A 24,775-nucleotide genomic window follows, 5' to 3' on the forward strand; every position below is an offset into this window, starting at 1 on the left:
TGCATCCCTACTCTGGATCCATGATTTAGGGCTAACTAACATACTAGCGCACTCCTTCTTTCGTCAAGAGAAGCTGGTTGCAAGGTAACAGGAACGCCAAGAGGTTGGGGCGAGAACAACCCAGGAAATCCTCCGTAGACCAGACCGTCCCATTTCGGAGACTGTTCGGTTTGGCTGACGTGGCTGACGTAGACCGCGAAGGCCGCGTCCTTCAAAGGCTGCAGCACCTGAAGTGAGACACAGCTTTAGTCTAGTCATCTAGTGGGCTGGATTGGACCCTTTGGTGGGCTGGTTCTGGCACATGGGCCATATGTCTGACACCTCTGTCTTAAAGTCTCAAACTGTGTCATTTTGGGCTACTCCTGTAAAGGTAGTATAATTTTACATAAAGTTTATTGTGTATATTAACAGGTTTTTAAATATGTTAACTTTTATTTTTCATATTCCAGCATCTTAAGAATTTAAAGTTCACTGCTTCTTGAAAGGGTGTAGTTGCATTATTACTACTATTATTATTATACTAGTGGCTTTATTTCTAGGACAATATATTGTTCGACAAATGCAGTTATGGTGACAGGCCTACTCTCTCTACATCTCCCTGCTAGTGATGCTTCTGTGTGTGTGTGTGTGTGTGTGTTCTGGTGTTTAAAGAGCCGATTCAAAGTGATTCCAGTGACATTGTAGTGTGCCAGAGTCACCTCTTGTATGCTGTGTATATGTTTGATTGTTACAAGCTGTCTCTTGCTTACCAAGCTGACCGAGGGTCCGTATTCCCCGCCGTAACTGTTGTGGTGGTAGGAGGTAATTATTGTTTACCTTACTGTGGTGGGACGCTTTTACTGAATGACTCACAGCGACAGCTCAATTCAGCCTGCAGGGGAGAAAACTCACACATCTTTATGATGATAATAATACTGTAAGGGGAACAAGGAATTCCCCTGATGTCTTTGAAGGAGGAAGTTGACCTTTGCCCCCTGGTTGCCCCCATGTATAGTCGCCGTGTTAGCTTCCTTCTCCATGTGCTTTGGTTGGAGATACAGTACGGCTAATGTGTTAAATATTGAAGGAACAATGAGATAATGTTGGTTTAATGTTGCCGTCCTTCTGTTTGGATCCTTGAGTCAAACACTGCCTGCTGCTATACACCATTTTCAGCTTTCACTTCTTAAATCTCTAAAAATGGCTGGCTGCTGAGAGGGAGGGAGGGAAGGAGGGAGCGAGGGAGGGGGGATAGATTGACTCCCTCTGTCTCTCTTTTCCTCTTATCTCTCTTTCCACCGTTCTTACACCACCCGCACTTGCTCTCGCGCTCTCGTTTTCTCTCCCCCCCGTCCCTCATCCTGCGCTGCCCCTCCTTTGTTCCTCTCCCTCCCTCCCTCTCTCCTCTCGTCTCCCCCCTCTTCTTGCCATTTCTCATCATAACTGGAGAAAATGTTTCCTCTGAGGCGCTGGCTAAGTGCCAGAATTAAAATTCGTTCTTGCTCTCCCTCACTTTCTCCTTCTCCCTTTTTTTTTCCTCTCTCCGCTCGTTTTTTTCCCTCCCTCCCTTTCTTTCTCTCGCTGTCTCCTTTCATCACAAGATCATTTTTATTTATATATTTTCTTATTTTCGGATCTCTTCAGTCTTTTCACTCCGACTCTGCTGCAGTGGGAGACAGACTGATTGATCGTCTTATTTAGCCCAAACATTCGGCGTGATCATTTGTGATCAATGAGCGAGTGCATGTAGGTTTAGTTAAACAATTGATTGGCCAACAGCCACATCGATTTGTGTAATATAGCTTTAGAAATGGCTGCAAGCTCATTATCACGGCCATTTGGAAGGACAAATTAGACGAGCTGGTTTGCTTTGTTTTGTAGCTAAAATAACTTCACATCTATAGCAGCAAGGAAAGTTTGTGTCAAGTCTCCAGCTTTCCAATCGCTGCACCGTGCAGGCCTGACTCTCTTTGGGCATATCAGTTTTTCGTCCATCTTCCCAGAGCCGTAATTCGTCCTTGAGCTTTTTCTAAATCACTAAGGGAGCGCTCGCTGTTTTGATCAGTCCACATAAAATAACAGCTCCAGTCAGACTGTGTTCTGCCGGTGATGGAGCAAGCGATTGTGATTTATTCTGAGGCGGGGGTTGGTGTTTTCATCTCACATTTCCTCTCAAATCTATGCTGATGCTGATAGTGTGGTGTGCCTTATAAAATACTTTGCAGATATAAAAGGGTGGCTGTTTCGGCACGTCTGTCACATCAGTCTGTCAGGAGAATTGTGCGACCACGTTGTATACATTTCCTTGCATTTCCTACATTACATTTTTCCCTCATCCTGCCTCATTGTGTGAGTTTCTGCCCTTTTCTCCAAAAGACACTTCTTTATTTCCAGCCTATATAAATCACACAAACTATTAGATCATGCCACACTGTGTTTTTGCATCTCGACTCTGGTTACCTGTTGGGTTTAAAAATTATTTTTGAGATTGTAATCAAGGCACAGATGGGTCTGGCACCACGTTGAATCACAAACCCTTTAACCCCTTACACGCTGGAACACAGCCAGAAATCCTCAGTCTAGTCCTTGGAGGCTGTTTCCACGTCTTCATTTAGGGTCTTGATCGTGTATTTTCAGAAGCTGCCTCTGGGCAAACAAATTTCTTACAGGCTTGACTTTATGGATTATAGCTCATCTGTTATTATTATTATTGCAGCCTCTTTTGAAGCATTGCTTTTGGGTTCTTTTCTTAGCTTGCATTGCTTTTACTTTATTTAATACTCACAATAAATATTCTACTGAGAGGGCCTCCTCTTAGCAGCGTACGCCATCTTTGTTGCAGTTCTACTCACAGGGCAGGCCAGTCTGTCTCGCAGTGAGGTGAAAGATCTCAGTCAGTGTGTTTGGTTTTCATGTTATTTGTGTTTAAATGACATCGGTTGACTTTCATTTTGAGGAAACATTTACATGGTTGCAGGAACCATTGTGTGATTGTATGTAACTAGTGGGTGTTTTGGAAATGTGTGGATGCGTGCTGCTGTCTTTTTAACTTTTGACATTTCTTTTAGACCCTACCTTCGTCTTTTTAAGAGGCTTTGTCATTTGCAAGGTGGCCATTGTAAATAAGAATTTGTTCTGGCTTGACTGGTTAAGAAAGGTTTAATTTAAAAAAATGAAAATGGACCTGGGGGTGCCCCCGTAGCTCATACCGCAGAGCGAGTGCTTACGGCAGTGGCCCAGGTTTAAGTTCAGCCCAGGGCCCTTTCCTGCAGGTCCTCCCCTCTCTCTATCAATATAGCATGGCAATTTACATAGTTTAGTTTATAGAAAGCATCACAAAAAATGCTAGTGTTTTGGTTTCATGCAGTAAATGTATTTAATGTAATTTTCCACTGCTAAGGAACTGTTCTTTATTAATCAGAGGAGGGGGGTGGCTGGGGTGTGACTCTTGATTTTGTTTTGACCCTCCCTGAAGCTATAAATATTTTTCCTTGAGCCTCCCTGAGTCACTGGTGGAAAATGCACGACCCTCAACCCACCATAAATTAGTGATTAGATTTTTAAAACTCACCCTTTGATGTTTGAAAGTTAAAAGCTAAAGTTGAAATCCTGGAGTTAAAAACAGCCTCGGGTTTTCTCTCTTGTTGAGCATGTCGGTTAGTTAGTGCAAACTTTATTCCTTTTTGTACAAATTTTAAATGAGATGTAGAATAAAGTGATTTTGATGAAATATTACTATTTCAAGTTCAGATTTGGTTATGTTTTTGGAAGCATTTGTTGCATACGGTGTGTTCAAGGACTGTCGCAAAACTGAAAATTCAATGATAATTTCTGCTTTTACAGTTTTTTTTTTAAGTTTTCTTTAAAAATGTGCGTTAAATTAAATACAAAATATGACCATTTTAATTTGTATGCCCTTCTCTAGTGCTTTTAATTTTTTTTTGACATGCCTATCCATTTTGCACCACCTCTTCCCCCTTCATTAGTAACAAACAGTCCCTAGTTTTAATTTTCAGTTCCGTTTGGTTCCAGTTAGTTTCCAGAGTGGGTTTGCTTTCAGTTTAGTTTTTACTGCTCGTTTTAGTTTTGTTTTTGTTAGTTTTAGTATTAGTTCTATTCATATTTTTATTATAATATGAAGAGTATTTGTCACGGGCAAGGTTTAAGAACTTCAGAATATATATTACAATACAAAAACACAACACTTTGACTCACACATGTAGACATCCCATTCCCAAACGTATGCACCAGTGTCTCCTCATGCTTGTTGTGTTTACAGATTTAAGCAAATTGACAAGAACTAAAATTAGGACTATGAAAACAAAGATATTTCCTGTATATTTTTGTAGGTACACAATATTAGTTCAGTTGTTTATTCCCCTGAAGCCTAGCATTTATTTTTATTTCAGTTAACTAAAATGCTATTTCACACCTGGTTTTAGTTTTTGGTTTAGTTTTAATTAGCTATAATGACCCTTGATAGCACAGCTGCTCTTGGTGCGTGAAAATGCAACTAAGCATTTCAAACTTGAGTCATTACAGGTGTAAAAATATATACAGTAATTAAACACAGTCCGACTAATGTATACCTACGTTATGGTAACAACATCGCGTGTTGATTTGGCACTACGTACTCTAATGTTTGATACTTTAAACTTTAAATTAGTCTAAGATAATCTCGTGAGGAGGTCTACATGACAGCTGCAGTGTTCCCATGTCGTCCTCACTGGTATTAATCACATTAGTATTGTGCATGTAAACGCCTTGAAATGTTTACTGCCAGTTTCTGTTTGACGCAGTGCAGATTAATCACCTCTATTTTTTGCATCTGAAGAACCTCATTTCCTCATCTGTTTGTGTTCCAAGTTTGTGAGTGTGCTGACAGTCTGAGGCTGCAGTGTGCCCAGATATATTTTAAAAGTCTTTTTGAACTTGACATGTTCAATTTGTCTTTCCAGAAGTGAGGCAGAGGCAGACACGCCACTTCTCAAGCTATATAAAATACCAGTCTTCACTCACGTCTGATAGCTGTATTGGCGGCGCTTTCTTTCTCTTCCAGGGCTCAGACGACTGCCTCGTGAAGATCTGGGGAACAGATGACGGGCGTCTGCTGGCGACGCTGCGTGGCCACGCCGCTGAGATTTCCGACATGGCCGTCAGCTACGAGAACACAATGATCGCGGCCGGGTCCTGTGACAAGACCATCAGGGTGTGGTGCTTACAGACCTGCGCCCCTTTGGCCGTCCTGGAGGGTCATGCAGCGTCTATCACATCACTGCAGGTAAGAGGATGGTCAGACTGTGTGCTTTTGTGTGAATGCTTGTGTGTATTTCCAAAATGAATTCTTGCATTCTCTAAATGCAGCACATAAAAAAATGTTTCAACATTTTGTCAACTAAAAGATGCTTCATACATCTGTGACCTGGAGCCTTTTTTCTCTAAATCTTGCCAAACCTCATTAGAATAGGCTCATCTTGATTTCCTCCAGTGAGGCTATCGATGGATTCCAAACCCAAAAAAGCGGCTCCAGACTGATGCAGCAGGCTGTTGTAGAAACTTCCTCCCAAAGTGAAAAGTTCAAGCAACTCTTGTTAGACTAAAGTTGCAGCCTGGCTGATGTTTTTGTTGGAGTTGTGCATGTTTATTTAATTTAAGCTGCCAAATATGATGTATTCAGTGTAACTGTATTCTTTGTAGAATGGAAAAGCCACTAAAACAACATTTAGATCACGACAAACTGAAACTCTACCGCCGCAGCTATTACAGGCGATGAGGTCAAGGAGAAGTAACCTCCAACATATGGGCAAAAGACGGCATGACTGGCTGATATCCACAAGCAGTAAAAACCAGTATTAATGTCATGAGCGGACTCATTTTTACAATCAGAAATTTGCATAACGGGGCCGGTCGCTTAAGGATGAGGCCGGCTGGGTGGTTCTTGTTGTGTTGGCGTCTACCTTCCTTAACTATGTCTGTCTGTTGTTTGTTCCTACTGAAGACACAAATCTATAAATAAATATTAGCTCTTTTTGTCCTTAAAGACTACAATGGCCTTTGTCCCACCCTGGGATGTTTAGATGCTTGTTCCTTGGTGTGTTTCATTTACGGTCCTCAGTGACCTCTGTTTAGTCTCTATTTTATGGTCTTTTGTGGCTTTTGTTTCTATTGACTGCATGGTTTTATTGTCTTCTTTTGTGAAGCACTTTGTGAGTGTGGCAGGAGCTATATCAAATGAATTTATTATTATTAGGCATTTCCTGAAACAGCTGGATATTGCAGTTTTTAGCAAAGGTTACCCAAACAGGCGAAGGGTTGCAATGATATGAGATTTTCAAGCTATGAAAACGGTCTCAGAAAATATCGCAGAGTTATTATTATACGTCAAAATAATCCTTAAATGGGGCGGCAGAGGGACTGGAGGGTTGTCAGTTCAAGTCCCATCCAGACCAAATATGCAGCGTGGACTGGTAGCTGGAGAGGTGCCAGTTCACCTACTGGGCACTGCAGAGATGCCCCTGAGCAAGGCACCAAACCCTCAGCTGCTTGGGGCACCTGTCCTCTTGCTCTGACATCTCTCCATTTAATACATGTATAGGTCCTGTTTGTACATGTTTGTATTTCAGGTCTGTGTGTGTATGACAACAGAGCGAAAAAAATGAATTTCCCCATGGGGATTGAAAACAGAGGGGTTATTTTTGGGCTATTTTTTTCATGAAATTTGTGTAAAAAGTAAAATAAAGTTGACATTTAGCTTTGCAACCCTACTTTAAACCATTTTTTAAAATGGAAGTTTGAGTAAAGAGTCTCCCTTTTGAAAATTACCAACATAAAGTTGAGATTCTCCGTCCGGTTGCATTTTTTTTCCAATATCGTAGAGAAGCAAATGTACACGGTATTAAAAACGTCAATTTTAATATCACGGTACACCTTAAAAACGGTCTACCGTTGCAAACCTAAACAGGAGTAAATAATGCATTTTGTTAGGGACTGATTTCAGCTGCAAATTAATATATGCTAGTAAGTATTTGTGGCAGTTAAATCAGGAGAGAAAAGAATATTTATTTACATGAGCACATAAGTATTTGGAGATTAGACCACATCATGATGTCTAGACGCTAGTGGTGGTGATGAGATGAAGAGGGAGCTGAGGATCTGGATGTGAAGAGGAGTGGGCTTTTGATGAGCTCATCCTGGGCTCTGGATAAGGTCACAGGAGGTGAATGTGGTGGAGGAGGGCATGACGATTCTGCCTAACATGACGGCTGACAGGAGCAGAGAGGAGAACAGATTTAAAGTTTGGCAGCAGCAGCATGAATGGCTGAAGGAGATCATGACAAAATTTGATTGGCTAACTAGAGGAGGAAACGGCCACAGTCAGCTGATTGGTGGACAACAGTGGAGATCTATAGCACAAAGGAATGAGCTACATTAGACATTGGGTGCACAGGCAACACTTTCTGGAGGGCTCCTTCATTGTTGGTTTTGGGCTTTCTATTGAATTTGTCAGCAATAAGAGGAATATAGAACATTGCACGACCTGCTGTCCCCACGACCTGGCCCCGGATGAAAGTGGATGAACTGCTTGATCATACACAGAGTTTAGTCTCTATGTTATCTGTTTAATATTTGTGTTTGAGCTTTTATTTGTTTATGTTTACATGTTTATCTGTGTGTTTTAAGCTTGCATGCTAATCTCACTTCTTCCTACACTGATAGAGAAGCTTTTTTTAGCTGATGTGGGTTAATTATCTTTCCTTTCCTTTTTTTTTTTTTGCTGTAGTGTTAGCAGCGTCTTCTGATCGCCCATTATCCTCAGCTGTAACCTCTAATTGGTTGTCTTTGCAGTTTTCGCCTCTCTGTTGCGGCTCAAAGCGCTACCTGTCCTCCACCGGAGCTGACGGCACCATCTGCTTCTGGCAGTGGGACGCACGCACGCTCAAGTTTGGGTGAGAAACGCTTACGCAGTACACACAGTATGCACGGTCTCACCTGCACAAGTGCCGTTCACACCCTCCGCACCAACATATTGTGAAGCAGTTTGCCAAAATGTCATTATATTGTCATGTATGATAATAATAGATTACTGGCTTTCTTTAACGCTTCATAGATTGAGTTTCACAGTGCTGTATGAGTAATACAGAGCAGAAAGGAAGCCTGTGAAACCCGTTCTATTAAAAACATACAGCCTGGCAGCTCAGTGTGTCTCACTTTAAATGTCTGTTTCTATTTGTCTGTGTCCAGGCAGAGGCCCAGTAAATTCACGGAGCGTTCCAGACCTGGCGTCCAGATGATCTGCTCCTCCTTCAGCGCAGGTGAGCACGGCTCGCTTTTGATTTTCACGCATGCTTCGAGACCACCGGAGGGGAAACTGCAGCAGAGCAGAAAAAATGTGCACAATTAGCCCAGATTAAGTGAAGAGCGAGCACAGCAGACAGCCACACTCGAGTGGGCCTGCTGCTTTCCACTAAATGTGGGATAAGTGCGCTTCACAGTTCTTGAGAGTGTGTTTCTGCTTTGAGATGAAATTGACCTTGAATTTTCAATAAATGACTTTAAAGTTACTTTTGCAGAAAGTTTGCACCGACAAATACAAGACAAGTTTGAAGTTCCTAGACAAGTTTGGCAAGTTTTTGTTTCGTCACAGTTTGAATCTTGACGTGCATTGTTTTAACAGCATATTGGAATACATGCATTTAATTTCTCTTACCCTTTGTGTATGTGTGTGTGCAGGTGGTATGTTCCTGGCCACAGGAAGTACAGATCACATCATCAGGGTGTACTATTTCGGGTCAGGCCAACCAGAGAAGATCTCTGAGCTTGAGTCTCACACAGTGAGTCGCTTTTTTTTTTTTTTTTAACAAAACTGTGTTTCAAAGGAGCTCTCTGTGCGTCACAGTAAGAGGCTTAAAATTGGTTTGACTTATGTATCAACAAGTTTTATTAAAGACTTGGTTTATCTGTTTTCATTTTTTTATGCTTAGCATGAACATTCATTTTTGGGCCAAGTGCACACAGACAAAAGTATCTTTGTTATGGCCTTTCATCTACACACACAAAAAAACCTTTGTAAAACTTTGTCTGTGCTGAAGATTTTCAGAAACCGTTGTCCGAGTTTTTGACTCATGACATCAGAGTGTGCGCTGTTTGTTTCTTTGTGAGGTGTTTTGTGCAATTGTGGACATGGCTAAAATAGTGCTAGCTTTATCTTTGCTAACAAGACTTTTACACATGATTGTGCATGTACATTTTCACTATATTGAGGAACAGAGGCAACATAATGCGCTATGGAGGTCACTGCCGCAGGTAGCCTTCCAGCAACAGCTTTTTTAAGGCTTCTAATTGGTCAGCATATTCTTTTCGAGTGGCTTTAGGGTTATATGCTGTAGCTGCCTGTTGGTTTGGCATACTCTTGACAGGTCTGCCCGACTAAGAATTTCCCTTGTCGACCAATAGTTGTCATTTAGGGCCATTAGTCGACTAGTTTCCTGACATGTTATTAACTAGCCAGCCCTGGAAATTAACCTGACTCCTGTCTGACTGCTGAGTGTGGACACTTCTTGTGTCTGTCCTTTCAAATTAAATTCCCACATGGTCCAGTCATATCAGTTTTGATTTATTTTGACAAGGTGCAGCTCCTAATAGAGTTTGCTATTTTCTGCAACTAAGCGACCAATGAAATCTTGCCGACTAATGACCTTTCTGGTCAAAATGAGTCAAACCCTTCTATGTGAAAGTCCAAATTTCAGATGTTACAAATCTTAAAACCTAATACTGTCTTTTGCTTTATACTTGCACCTACCTGTTTGCAAATAATACTCTAATAACCATATTCTTACATGAAAAATACCTCTGCACAGGACCACATATATATATCTACTTTTCTATCTGTACTGACCTGAAATGCTTATATAAGAAAAACAGTGTTTCGACCAAAAATCTGTCTTAAATTTGATTAAACATTATATTGAAAAGGTCTAAAAAGCATTTACGATGTGTTTCTAACACCTGAAGCCGCACTGAAAAACCCTGATCACTAAAATACCTGTCTGGACTTGGTCTTGACTTTGGCAACAATAGTTTGACCAAAAACTTAAATGTCCACTTACTTCCTTTTCACCCAAAAGCTTTCAGCTGTATCTCATGGACTTCCTCAGTAGATGGAGTTTGCTCAGTTGTTTCAGAGATTGTCCAGACGAGTTGTGCTCATGACAACTGAGCAAACTCCATCAACTGAGTCCATGGGATGCAGTTGAAAGCTCTGGAAAAAGCTAGTAAGTTGACCTTGAGTTGAGATTTTGTGTTAAACATATAATTTATTGGTAATACACAATAAAACTGTCATGATTTGGAAGACGAGCGGAGGAATTGTTTGTCTCTCAATACATTGTTTTGACTTTGCTCCTGTGTTTTTCTCACCCAGGACAAAGTCGACAGCATCCAGTTCTCACATTGCAGTGACAGGTAGGTCTGCACAGTTAGCGTGTGTGTTTATGCGTGTGTGTTTGAGAGAGAGGACGTGTATTAGAGCGTGTATTAAATAGTAAGTAAAGTTGGTGTTTCTGCTGATACCATCAAGTCACATTACAACACCCAAAGGTTCCATACAGGCTAACAGCAGTGCACATACAAAAATTAACTACACCTATTATGTAGCACACACACACTAACACGCACACGCACACACTTGCACATATCATGCACTCTCAGAGTGTTAAATTGCGTGTGCCTGTGTGGAGTTTGCAGAAAAACAAGCTCAGCTGTAATTCCCCTGGGTCGCTGTAATCTCAGCAGTGAAGGAGGAAGACTGTCTATGCAAAAAGGAGGGTGGAGGAGATGGAGAAGGAGCAGGGAGAAGGAAGGAGGTGTGGGGGGGGGGGGGTTACATACAATTAGTGTATCCTGATGTGCAGAGATGAAAGCGTTCATTGTGCTGCAGAAAGCTGAAATAAGACCAAGTGTTATATTTACAGTTGATCTGCTGCATGAAGCTGTGTTCACAAATCTGTGTGTGTGTTGTAGGTTTGTAAGCGGCAGCAGGGACGGTACAGCACGAATCTGGCAGCTGCAGCCTCAGGGCTGGAGGAGCATTCTGCTGGACATGCAGACCAAATTACCCGGGTATGTGTGTGTGTGCAGCTGACAGAGTCTGGCTTTTCCACCAGCGCTGCCGTGTGCAGAGCTCACAGCCGTGGGTTGGGATCATCCTGCGGGTTTCTGTTGTCAGTCTAAATTTGACAAAAATCAATCATGTTGTGTACAAAAGTCCCACACTTACTGTGTATGAATATTCCCCGTGGAAACTAAGCACAGTTTTGAAGCCCAAACATTTATTTAGAGATAGTTAAAATAGACTTAATGCCGTTTGCACCAGCAGCAATTATTTACATCTGCATTAAGTGTATAACCCACAGCACGTAAATACTTCAGTAAAAGAAACAAAACAACACTTTAACACCTGTGGCATCAAGTGTGACACAGTGATTGATTACCTGACTGCTCCCAGACAGAATATAGATTTACGGCAGGCATGAGGCGACAGCGGATGAATGGAGATGACACTGATGGGCAATTGAAGTCATTACTGCCTGAATGAACACAACAAACATGAGACAGCAATGAAAATAAATACTGACTTTATTGAGTCTACCTGTTTCTCTAAAAAATATATATATTTAATTGTCTGTAATAACGGCACTGAAGCTTGGATGTTATGATAAAAAGTGAAAACCACAACAAACACTGGGTAAGAGTTGAATGATCTTAAATCATCACAACGTAACATGACTGATACAAACAATTTTAAGCCTTTGGTAAGGCCTCTAAAGCCTCGTTTCCACCGAGCAGTACGGTACTGTTCAGTTTGGTACGCATTTTTTCCTGTTTCCATTCTGAAAAGTTGTGGATGGTACCAGTGGAACCCTTCTGTACCGTCCCCATGTTTGGTCCCCCCTCTGTTGGGGTACCTAGCACACAGATCTGGTACTAAAAGGTGGAGCTGTGAACACTGCAGTCTGATTGGTCAGTAGAGGACGGTCACTCTGCTCAGGGCTGAGTTGTGTCTGGTTTTGAGGCTCATGTAACCACTGTTCATACTGTGGAGAGTTTTACGTACATTAGTTACTATCACTATAAAATGAAAGGATAATTCACTGGGCCGACTGCCGGCAACTTTTAAGGTGGAATGTTAACTTGTAGTGTTACTCAATGCATGAGGTGACGACGTGAATCAATCAACACACCTTAAATTTCACTGTGACAACTTTGACCATTCCATTAGTTTTTATTGTCTCTCTTGACGGACACTTTTAGTAATAAGTGGATCTTCAGTGTTTAAAAATATATATTTATTTCGACCAGATTATGTGAACTGCATATATTCTAATCCTCACTTGTAGGAACAAAAAGTGTTGCAGAGTGTCGTTCCTGTGGGCTACATCAACACTAAACCCCTGAGCTTGCCTGAGAAGGACTAAATGCACAAAGCTGCTATATTTAAATATCCCATGGAGAGAGACTCTCACTGCAGCCTGTTCTATTTTGTTCTGAAAATGTCGGCGTGCAGCCTCGTTCTGTGGACGATAAACCAGGTGCAGACTGATAAAGGAGGAAATACAGTGAGTGCTGGACGGAGCAGTGAGTGGCAACAACCCCACCCACATTTAAGGGTACTGTTTGTGGTGGAAACACTACGGTCTAGGTACCATGTCTAAAGGGTTACTGTTGGTTCCAGAGGTGCCATACTGCAAGTGTCTGGTGGAAACGGGGCTTAACGTGCATAAAGTCTGAGTCAGGGACTTGTACAAGAAAGTGATGAAATGTTTTTGATGTGCTGTTTTTCACAGTTTACATACGTAAACAACAACAGCAGATGTTGTGAATAATTATCTTAAACAGTAAAGAAACAAAGGTGTCGCTGTCAGAGTGGCTCGCTCCTCATTAATGGTGTAAAGAAGTGATGACAGCAGATTAACTATTCTTAGCAGGAATCACCAGGTGAAATTTTCAGTGTTTTTATCACATTTTAATGATTTTACAGTTTGTCTTTTATTTGCTCCTTTATGCAGTTTGTGTTTACAAAATAAACCACACTGACTTTAATCGTTCTAAACTTGACATCAGTGTATCACCGTCTTCCCTTCAGGAAGTACAACCCTCCCCCGCTGGAAGACAAGGTGACCAAGCTGAAGGTTACTATGGTAGCATGGGATCGCCACGACGGTACGGTGATCACAGCGGCCAACAATCTGACGCTGAAGGTGTGGAACTCCATCACCGGCAACCTCGTCCACGTCCTGATGGTATGTAGTGATTTAAGACATTCACATACAAACACAGATGAAAAAACACACAATAAAAAGTAAATGCTCATATGAACTTATCTTTAGTGAGATTTTAAAGGTGTCATCAAATTCGCAACTGACTTCTCACTTTCTCAGTTTCATTATAAGGTCATGGTAATGTGAGGACTTTCAGAAACTCTTCTACTGATGCATTCAAGGGTGTGGGACATTTGATAGTTGTCTTTGAAGCAATACATTCAAACCCAGAAGATAAACAAAAAGTGTATGTGTATGTAGATGTTTGTTCAAAATTTACGAATATGAATTTGGTTGTTTCTTGAATGAAAAGAGTTTTGGTTCAGTAGCTGCTCTGAACACTGGGCTATGAGAATGCCCATTAATACACTCACAGGAAGAGGTTTAGTCCATTAAAGGAATACTTACCTTCCAGATGACCAGTTGTATATCAGTCACTCACCCTGTGTCACCTTGAATTCAGGGAGAAAATTGTGTTTCCTCACATGCCTCTGGTGAACAAAGAATCCACTCTGACAAATTTGTGGTGAATTGAAGTCATGGGGTACAGCAGAACTATATCAAAACATCACTTCATAAACTCTCACACAGCTCAGTATAATCCAAGTCTCATTTATCCAGTTGTATGCTCAGGACTTCCCCAAGAGAACTGAACTAAAAGTGAAACATATCTAAGCTCTCTTTAAGGCCAGACTCCACTGACAAAAACAATAAATTTACCTGGCTGAACACAGGAGCTGCTGGTCTATCACTGACTCCATCAGTTAGTGAGTTTGTGTTAGGTGGGACTTTGGTGAATTCAAGCTAAATCTTTTAAAACACCAATAACCAATGAGACAGCTTACAGAGGATCCCTAGTGGGAACCGAGGACCTCAAGTGGACTATAAACTCCACTGCTGTGGTGAAAAAGAGTCTCTCTACCACTGCTCAGTGGAGAGCATCTTGACGTACTGCATCATGGCCCAGTGTGGGAACTGTTCGCTGGCAGACAGGGTGGCTCTCCAGAGGGTGGTCAACACAGCACAAAAAATTATTGAACTCCCCCTGTAGACATCTACAGGTCTCACTGCCTCAGCAGAGCCTGCAGGATTGTTACAGACAGTACTCACCCCTTTCACTACTTGTTCACACTGCTGCCCTCTGGAAGACGCTGCAGGGCCCTGAAATGCTGCTACTCCAGGCTTAGAAACAGATTTAACCCCACAGCCATACACTGCATATACACTTTATCTTGTCCTTTATGAAGCACCTTATTTATCATTTTTTAGCCTTATCCTATTTTAATGTGTGGCTATGTGGATTTCTTTTCTCTGTCCAACTTTGTGTCTGTTGGGCAGAATTAAACAAGCACACATTTCCATTATTACAACATTTTTCTTTTTAAATTTTCCTGAATGAGAATCCAGGACTAATCTGTAAAGATTTCCTGTCCCTCTATCTGTTACATGCCAGCTTCACCTGTACTTCCATCCACACCTATATTCAAACACACACACCTGCTCATACTTCATCCACCCTCTCATCCGTTGCCCTCCACCCCTTCATAAACTGCCCGCAGTTATCCATTGGACAGAACCATCCAGAACCAATGTGCTTTAGGGCTGCAACGATTAGTCGACTAATCGATGACTATTCGACTTTATTTAGATAATTGGTGACTATTTTAGTAGTCGACTAATCGGTCAGAGTCATTCTTCATAGAAAAGTACTATAAAGTGCCCCAAAATACTCATATTGCAGCTTCTTACGTTCAAATATTGGCAGCTTTACACACTCTCCCGTGACAGTGAACTAAAACCCTTTGGCGTGAGTACAAAACAAGACATTATATGACATAATTTTGGGGTTTGGGAGAGACAGACCGACATTTTTCAACATTTTAACACATTTTTGGATAAAAGGATAAGTTGACTAATCGAAGAAATAATCCACAGATTAGTCGACAATGAAAATAATCGTTAGTTGCAGCCCTAATGTGCTTATACAACCATTAGTGGCTCAGTGAAAATAGACCCAAAACAACAACATCACAGCAAGTAAACCACCATAACCAATAACTAAAGTAAAATACACACACGCACCAGAAAAATAGAAGAACTATCACCCTGGCTTTGGCAGACTCTACTCATTTTAGGATTGTTTGCTGGTTTGTTTGTCCTTTAAAAGAGAGATGTTGACAGCATGATTACTTATTGTACAACGCACTCAAAACAGGATTTGGTGTTGCTGAGTGGTAGTTTCTTCTCAGTACATTAAAAAAAAACAAAAAACACACCGATCAGCCAAAACATTCACTGACAGGTGAAGTGAACAACATTGATCATCTTGCTACAGTGCAATGTTCTGATGGGAAACTTTGGGTACTAACATTCATGTGGTTGCCACCTGCCACGCTCCACCCACCTAAACACCAGTGCAGACCAGCCCCCCCCCTCATTACAATGGCACTCCCCAGTAGCAGTGCCCCCCCTGCAGGACAATGCACCACACCACACCACACCACACCACGCCACAAAACTGCTCAGGGATGACCTGAGAAACATGACAGAAACCTCAAGGCATTAACCTGGCCTCCAAATTCCCCAAATCCCAATCTGATCAAACATCTGTGGGACGTGCGGTTACCCCACCTCACAACCCACAGGACGCAAAAGATCTGAAGCCAACGAATTGGTGCCAGACACTATAGGACACCCTCCAGAGGTCCTGTGTTCATGCCTTGACAGGGCAGACCCAAGTCCGAACCATGGAGGACCCACCGTGAATCTGGGGTACCTCTGGGGTATCAGCACACCCCTCAAATGTTTGATCAGATTGGGATCTGAGGTATTTGGGGGCCAGGTCAACACCTTGAGCTCTTTGTCCCATTTCTCAGGTCATTCCTGAGCAGTTATTGAGTGACTGATATACCTCACCCGCCAGTGGTTTAAATGTTTTGGCTGATCGGTGTATACATAAGAATATATAAGAATATAAGAAATAACAAGGGCAGCATTCAAAATATACACCCAAGTCTCACACTAAGTCTGGTCTTTGGGGTTTAATAGAGTCAAACCACCATGACGATATATTGGTGAATTTCTTTTGTTGTATTCTGATAGAATATGTCAGTTTTTCCATTGTATATATTTGATGGACTATGTCTATCCAATCTTCGACTGAGGGAGCCTGGGGGGCTTCAAACACTTGCGAGTTATGGCTTTCTTACATGCAGCCAACAGAGTTGTCAAGATGATTCTACCTCTGGAGTTTATCTCTCGTGGAATATTGGATAAATATAAAGCATCAAATCTGAGAGGTATATTGGTTCTGAACACCTTCTCTAAGATCTGATGGAGATTCCTCCAGGAAGTAGCCAGGACAGGGCACGACCAAAATATATGACAGTGATTAGTGTTTGTGACCTGGTATTGCCTCCAACAATCCGAGTTGCTTGTTCTGTGTCACTTCTGTTGGGGAGGAATGACAAACGAAGCCGTTTTTCTTTTATGAGAGATGGCAAATTTTGTTGTATGTGAATATGCAATGACAATAAAGGCATTCATTCATTCATAAGTCTGGCTTTGAAGAGAGCACCGGTAAGTTTCACTTTCAGTTCAGTTCCCGGTTGGAAAGGTTGTCTGTTTGGGAAGTACTGGGCATATGACTTGATGAATGAGACTTGGATTATACTGCACGAGTTGTGTGAGAGTTCGTCACTAAAGGCATGTGAGAAGTTTTCCTTATTAATTTAACGTAACACACGGTGAGTTATTATACAAATTATCATTTGGGGGTGAAGTATGTCTTTGAAAAACAAACACTGAGTGGGTTTACATGGACAGTTTAATTCCCTTTTCATTCGGAATGAAAGTTCATTCCTATTAAAAGTGATCTTGTAAACACCTAATTCGGAATGAAAATGGCCAATGCGATTGAAAATTCATTCCGATGTAAGGGGCTGGAATATTCCGTTTCTAATTCAGAATGAAAGAATTGAAAGTATGCTCGTTTCCGCGGCAATGGGCTGAGATAGAGCAGTCCGACTCGTTGCACTAACTGGTTTCCATTCGCCAAACCACGGTCTTCTATCTCCCTTCTTTGACCTTCTACCTCTCTTCTCCTCCTCAACAGATGAAGCATTAGCAGAACAAGGTTGTTGTCGTACTGCTGCTTCAAGAATATAAGCAAAACAAGCCCGAAAAAGGCACTAAGAACGGCGTCGTCAAGCATCTTGTTATCCGGAACGAGGACTACAGTGTTTTCGTCCAGTAAACGTTAACACGTAACATCCGCCCCGCCCCCTGTCCAATCAGAAACCTTCCCTGCCCCAAACTTTGCGCGGACCTGAATAAAGGCGATTAAACTGATCTTCCGTATAAACCCTCATTCAGAATGAATATTTCCCATGTAAACTACCTGGAAAGACTTTAATTCCGAATGATTTCAATCAGATTTATTTCATTCTGAATGAGAAGCCATCATGTAACCACACCCACTGATGACTTTTCTGTCTTTTTAATTTATTGGAGAGTCTTAATTTCGATGTTTATGTTGTTTTATGTCAGGGTCACGAGGACGAGGTGTTTGTCCTGGAGCCGCATCCCTTTGATCCAAGGATCCTCTTCTCAGCAGGGCATGATGGGAATTGCATTGTGTGGGACCTGGCCAGAGGAGTCAAGATCCGCTCCTATTTTAACATGGTGAGACACTTGGACACCCTCACAGCCTCTCACTCACTGTCTTCTCTGAAGAGAGTGACCAGATCTGCACATGTGACACAGATGTCAAGTTTTCTTCTGCAATGAATCAGCAAAATTTGCATTTTATTTTTTTTTGTTTTCCCTTTTGTCTTTGCTTCTTTCTCACGACACGTTCTTTCCTCTTCCTCTCTGTGTCACTCTTTGTCTCACATTCCTTCCCTCTCACTCTTCTCCCCCTCCCTCACTGCTTTCACTTTGTCTATTTGCTGTCTGACTCGTCTCACTTCCACTCCGCTGTTTCCTCTGTCATTTAATGCACCGTGTGAGGTCACAGGCATGAGTCTGTAGGGTAGAGTGGAATCATGACACCACCCTGACGCCCATATGCCAGTGTACATATTCACCCAGTGTGTTAATCATTGTAGCCACTGTTGTATTTCCTGCTTGTGTCTCTATGGTTACCAGGAAGAGCATTAATCACAGTCTCAGAGTGAGTGAGTCACTCAGTGTGCTGGTCAGTTGGCCAAATCTTGGTGTGGATCATAGACAGTGGATGGTGTTGTTTGATGACACAAAGTGTGTGATGGTGAAATGGCCCAAATTACAGAAACTTAAAGTGAGACTATAGGATATTTGCTAAATAGCGACCCCTGTTGACACTAGTGACTATTACAGAATAATGGTAAATACTAAAACAAAGTTAGACAGCCACATATATTTAAAGGTTTATAACGTTGGTACATCATGCCCTGCAGAGGAAGTTACTCGTGTCCCCCAACTAGGCTATCTGTAAACCACTTCACTGTGTGTCATGTTAGCTTACGTTAGCCACCATGAGCTACAGAACAAGCAACACTGTAGCAACAAAACATCTAAGTGTAATGAATTCAGCCAGAATTAATTTAGTGACTATTATTTCTCCTTCTTATTTAAAGAGGAATAATTGTAATCGTTTTTTTCAAAAGGGTCATAGTCTTGTCTTTAAGGGCCAGTTCACCCTTTAAAAATACAACGTTTTCCTCTTAGCTGTAGTGCTGTGTATCAGTCTAGATTGTTTTGGTGTGGGTTGCTGAGTGTTGGAGATATTGGCCACAGAGATGTCTGCCTTCTCTCCAGTATAGTGGAACTAGATGGCACTCAGTTTGTGGAGCTCAAAGACTTTCACTGTTTAAAGGTCCAGAATGTAGGCTTTAGGAGGATATATGTGCAGAAATTGATTAAAATATAGCAAGTATGTTTTGTTTTAGTGTAAAATCACCTGAAATTAGGAATTGGTGTGTTTTCGTGACCTTAGAATGAGCTGTTTATATCTACAAAGGGGGCAGAGTCCACATGTTACACCACCATATTTCTACCATAGCCCAGAACGGACAAAACAGACATCGGCTCTACACAGGGTCATTTGCATTTTTGTGTTAGCAACCGTAACTAGCAGCCCCTATTATTTATTGTTTTGTTTTGTTTTTTTAAATCGCCGGGTCCATTTGTTTTGGAGAGGAGGAGACCTCTGTGAATAATTCATCTCAGGGTACAGACATCCTAAACATCTGGATCCTAAGTTATGAGAAAATAAAGATGAGCCCACATTAGCAGGTGCTTGGCTAGAGGCCCGTTTCTGATGAGCTAAACAGCATTGGAGAACCACTGATTTAACGTGAAACTGATTTATTCAGTGTTTTTCTTGATTTAAATCATCTTGTCTGTTTGTTTTGGGGAGGAAGAGACCTCTGCAGATAATTCAGCTCCTGGTAAAAACCTCCTGAGCAATGAACACTGAAGGAATTCTAACTGGGAGAAGTTTCAGCTGGTTGCAATCTGCAATCCTCACTGCTACGTGATATGAAATCACCCTAAATTTTACACGCTGTTCCTTTAAATGCTCTTAATGTGAGGGTGCAGCAGTAGGAAATGTTCAGTTTGCACTAGAGGTAACGTAAAGTCCAATAACACATCCATTTCAACGGGAAATAATGTAAGATAATGTGATGTGTCACACAGTTATATTTCCCACATGTGAACTCCCTGTGAAGTTTTTTTTTTAAAACAGAATAAATAAAGTACATTACATTTGTTAGGTGGAATTTGCTTGTTTATTAGGAAACAGGTGTGCACAACAGACTGAAACAGTCAATTAAAAATTCAGTGATAACTTTTTTGTATCAGCTCAGTTGAATATTGCAATAATAATGTGTGGTTATCACAAAATCCCACAGCACACCTGGATTGGCATCATGGAACACCATTTGAGAACCACTGCTCTACAGATATAAAACGTTGAATATTTTTTCTTGTAAAATGTCCGCTGTAATCAGAGATTATTAAATAGACAGACATCTCTACGGCCGATATCTCCAACACTCTGCAACACCAAAACTATCTAGACTGATAAACAGCACTACAGGTAAGAGGAAGAATATGTATTTGTAATGTTTGGGGTGAACTGGCCCTTTAATGAAGGCAAACCTTGAATCCAGCTCAAGCAGAGTTGCACTTCTACTTTTACATGTGACATAATCTTTTAGCGCATCATTCAACCAGCTCACCCTCTGCAACACGTCGGTCTGTTAAAACTGACATGCACTGCTTGCTCTGCCTTCGCCTTTGTTTTATCAGTGCTGCTGCAGCCCGTCTTTAACCGAACTACATGAACTTTTAACATCACTGTTCAACACCCTGCAGAGCTGTCTGTCCTCCAGGCGGCTCAAACACTTTTCCTGCATATACCAAAGAAGAAGATGATTGAAAGTTCAGAGCTTCAGGTTCATCTGAGTTTAGTGCTTTGGCAGACAGTCTTTCTTACTGAATAAGGGACAAAGAGGCAAAAAGCTCTTAGGAAATGTTTTCATCTTGTGATTGAATGGAGCTATTGTGAGAGTGGAGGAATACCCACAGAATGAACTAAAGGCAACACTCGGCTGACCGTCGGAACAGTTAGGGTTTTGTCTCTTTGATTTTCTGTTGGTGAAGTTTCAGTTTCTGCAGGTGGTGCTTTGTTTTGTAACGGTGGATGTCACTGCTCTTTAGGGTAGGAGGGAAAAAGATATCAGCATAGTGTCGCGATACACGGAGGTGATGACTTATTTTATTCTATAAATTACAAATATTGCGAATACAACTTGGACTTTTGGTAGCCTGCCAGAATAATAAACTCAAATGCTTTTTCAGTCCATTTTGCTGCAATAAAAATGACTGAAGTGAGTTGAACAGAATGAAAACTTCACCGGATTAGATGAAACAGATTGTTACGTTCTCTGATTACGCCAGGGGGAAGAGGGGTATAACAATAAAATTAAACTGAGGAAAAAAGAATCGAGGAAACTTAAGTATGAACAAAAACAATAAAGAAATAAAATGTGTACAGCCAGAAGCTTAAAGTCAACAACTGAAAACTACTTTCTCACAAATAGAAAAGCTGCACTATGTAACATATAAACAAGGTGACTGTTGAATATAACTAAGAATAAAACATTGTGAAACATGCTCGCTCTGATAGGGAGTAATGTTTACTGATCCTGGTGCACCACCAGAAAGGTTTCACAACCAAACACACACAACCTAACCTCCACGCCATGATGGGTGGTTGAATTCAGCTTTATGTAGTCACCATGCTTCTGCAGCTGGGGGAGAGGGCAGTACCTGGAGAGACACACCAGAGAGAGCAGGGGCACGTTCAATATTAAAATGTTGTGCGCTGCTCTGCTACAGTTTCCAGGTTGAATGACATGTTTCTTTGAAATGTGATGAAATGGTGGGCAGCGGGCTTTGAGGTGTACCCAGTCAGCAGTGACGTGCTTATAAACCAAATTCTGGTAAGCAAGCAGTGCACCTGTGTAACACAACACAGGTGCTACGTTTTGTTGGGGTTGAACGCAGCCCAGGGCTAATGCTGCAGTCGTGTGCTCCTCAGATGGTCCCATTTCCCGAGCTGGGAAGTCACTCTTCCCACTTAGGTGTGTTCATGAGCTCTAAGTCATTACACCCTCTCCCTACCCACTTTGACTCTGTTTCCATGTTCACGTCTGCCCCATTGAGCACTGTCCCAAACCAACTAGTGAGGAGTAGAGTGAGTTCTTAAACCCTCGGACAGTGAGCCTGCACCAATGCTGACTTACTGACCATGTGCAACGCCATATTGTGTTTGTCTATTACAAACGTAACCTGCTCAAACTGAAATAGACATATGCCTGTTCTCATACAGATATTAACATCTTAAAGGTTACGTTGTATTTAGGGTAAAATATACCCTTCTCTAGTCTCTAGAAAACAGTTGAGTTCATTTTAATGTAGTGCTGTTTATTTATAAGAACTGTTACAGAAACCAAGCAGCTTATAAACATCAGAGTGAAAAGCCAAAAGGTGTTTTCAAAAAAAGGAAAAGAAAAGCCACTAAAGAAGCTTAGGGGGAAGTTTTATTTCTATTTATCTATTTTAAAGCCTCTACAAGGAACTTTTAACTGGATATGCAAAAGTCTCTCGTTTCTGCTGATGTCTGTGCGTGACCTACAACAGCAAATGAGACCATCGGTGTGAAGATAAGCTATTTCTATATAGTGTATATCCATACCTTTAGGAAACCGTGTCCGGGTCCGCCCCAGGTCGCTTCCAGGACGAAACGATTTACGGCACTCAGACGGCACACGTCAGGACGAAACGATTTACGGCACTCAGACGGCACACGTCATCCGCAGGGAGTTAAAATAGCAGTAATCATCGGGTAAAAGTTCTGTGAAGGCACTGGACTCACCAACAGTCAGCCATGTCTCAGTCACACAGAGAAAATCCAATCCTCAGGAAGTCAGGAAATCCTTCAGGATAAACGTTTTGTTCGCTAGCGATCTAGCATTTACCAGCCCAATCCTGGCAGGAGCCGGCGGGTCCACGGCGTTAGCTGTCCGGGGAGCCACACACAGAGGCCGCAGGTTGCGCAGATTCACCCCGCGCCAGCGGGGACGAGGAGAGCAGGGGCCGCGGGGCTGGAACACCTCATCCGGGCCGACGACAGGTACCAGCCAGGCGTCGACAGGGTCCAGCGAGTGCCGAGAAATAAAGAGGCGAGGCACCGCTCCATACTCAGTCCAAGAAGCCGTGGAAGTGCTCGCCAAACAGGCCTTCAGCCTTACCAGCCGACCGCTGCGTTTACCCCTGCAGAGGTGAGCTGGGATCCCCGATAGGAGTGGGGGCAAAGTTTTCCCATCTTGTTGTTTCATTCATCCCCAAAACAAATCGTCTTTACGACAATACACACTAGAGCTCATGGGAAATGTAGGCTTCATTCTGGCAAAACACTACCGCTTTTGTCCACAGGGTCGCCAAAATCAACTCAAAATGAAAGTTCCCTGTAGAGGCTTTAATATATATCTCATTTAGAGTTATTTATTTCTTTAAATGATCAAAACATAATATACAAAAATTCAGGTAGGCCTATGGCAGCACATACAAATTAAATGTAAATGCTACAAATACATATAAAGAACATAAAATTGGATTAAGCTTTATGTTTCTCTATTGTTATGAAAAGTTTCGACAGTTTCTCTTTCGGCTCCAGAGAAGAAAATTTGTCCCAAAGCTTATCGCTGTGTTTACACCCTAAACCTTGATGAAGGGTGCTTCATTCAGCTGTGAAGGTGACTACAGAAGGTGTTACACACTGTGACGGAGTGAGAGTGGGTAGGGTCCTGTTTTGGAATGGCTAGTAATGTTGAAACAACATGGACGCTTCAGAGAAGATGTGTTGTATTCAATTGCCTAGAGCGTCATCAGGCTTTATATTACCAACTGATTTTATCCCAGACTTGTTGCTGCACCAGTACATCCCCTAAAACTAACTTCCTAACTAAACTAAGTCACTCGACGTGGACAGCAGCTAACAGTTACAACCTAATACCATATTACAAAATGCATGTGAACAAAAATTGGCATGCAAATATGCGTAATAAAAACGTTTATTGCCATCAACTGAACATTTACTTTCATCCACCATTTTTCCGCATACGTGACGTTAACTCTGCAACCCATATACCAAAATGTTTGCTGACTTTCGAGTTGTTGTTCCAACTTCTGTGGGTGCTCACGTGAATTTTCCCAGTGGGGAACTCTTCGTGATTATTCCAACGCCACATGAAAAACAACCCTGCAGTGTGAAACAGAGATGTTGACAGAGTTTTCCTTGTGGGAAATAATTAGCAGTTGAAAAAAAAGGTAATAAATCGCAATATATGTTATCGAAATACTTGGAATAATACTGCATTTTGACTTAAATGTTGTTATAATATCATCGCATGGGGCCCTCTGTGATTCCCACCCAGACTGCTCTTACTGTTGAACTCTACATGTGTCAGTGTTGCTATTTTCATTTATTACTGATGTAAAATCTTGTTGAATATTTGAGCTTGAACATGTTGAGTTGACTGTGTTTTTTATGCCATACAACTGCTACAGTTGGCTGGAATTCCCTCTGGTAGTGTAATACTATGATTTACAGTGTGCACCTATTTACCTATGCCCCCCCTCTCTCTGTGGATAGATCGAGGGCCAAGGGCACGGAGCCCTGTTCGACTGCAAATGTAGTCCAGATGGGCAGCATTTTGCAGCCACTGACTCCCATGGACATCTGCTCATATTTGGCTTTGGCTCCAGCAGCAAGTATGACAAGGTAATGCAACAGACTCAGCTTTAATGTTTTTACACAAACGGTATCTATACCTGACATTTAACAACAGTAATTGATGTTATACCTAGCAATAAATGTCTTCATCACTTCCCCAGATCAGCAGCGGAGAATATCTTACATCCTCACT

General features: G+C 41.8%; 1 protein-coding gene across 3 annotated transcripts in view; it reads left to right on the top strand.

Moving 5' to 3' along the window:
* Nucleotides 1-24,775, top strand: part of phip (pleckstrin homology domain interacting protein) — a 69,664-nt gene that overhangs the window by 9,071 nt on the left and 35,818 nt on the right. For all 3 annotated transcript variants that reach the window (XM_050058656.1, XM_050058658.1, XM_050058659.1), the window contains exons 8-16: nucleotides 5,039-5,260; nucleotides 7,825-7,925; nucleotides 8,221-8,291; nucleotides 8,710-8,810; nucleotides 10,400-10,440; nucleotides 10,999-11,097; nucleotides 13,121-13,277; nucleotides 17,844-17,978; nucleotides 24,502-24,630. In XM_050058656.1, the coding sequence (XP_049914613.1) occupies nucleotides 5,039-5,260; nucleotides 7,825-7,925; nucleotides 8,221-8,291; nucleotides 8,710-8,810; nucleotides 10,400-10,440; nucleotides 10,999-11,097; nucleotides 13,121-13,277; nucleotides 17,844-17,978; nucleotides 24,502-24,630 (1,056 nt within the window). The remainder of the gene's footprint in view (nucleotides 1-5,038; nucleotides 5,261-7,824; nucleotides 7,926-8,220; nucleotides 8,292-8,709; nucleotides 8,811-10,399; nucleotides 10,441-10,998; nucleotides 11,098-13,120; nucleotides 13,278-17,843; nucleotides 17,979-24,501; nucleotides 24,631-24,775) is intronic.

Source organism: Epinephelus moara, chromosome 12, assembly GCF_006386435.1.
Source record: "Epinephelus moara isolate mb chromosome 12, YSFRI_EMoa_1.0, whole genome shotgun sequence".
Taxonomy (NCBI): domain Eukaryota; kingdom Metazoa; phylum Chordata; class Actinopteri; order Perciformes; family Serranidae; genus Epinephelus; species Epinephelus moara.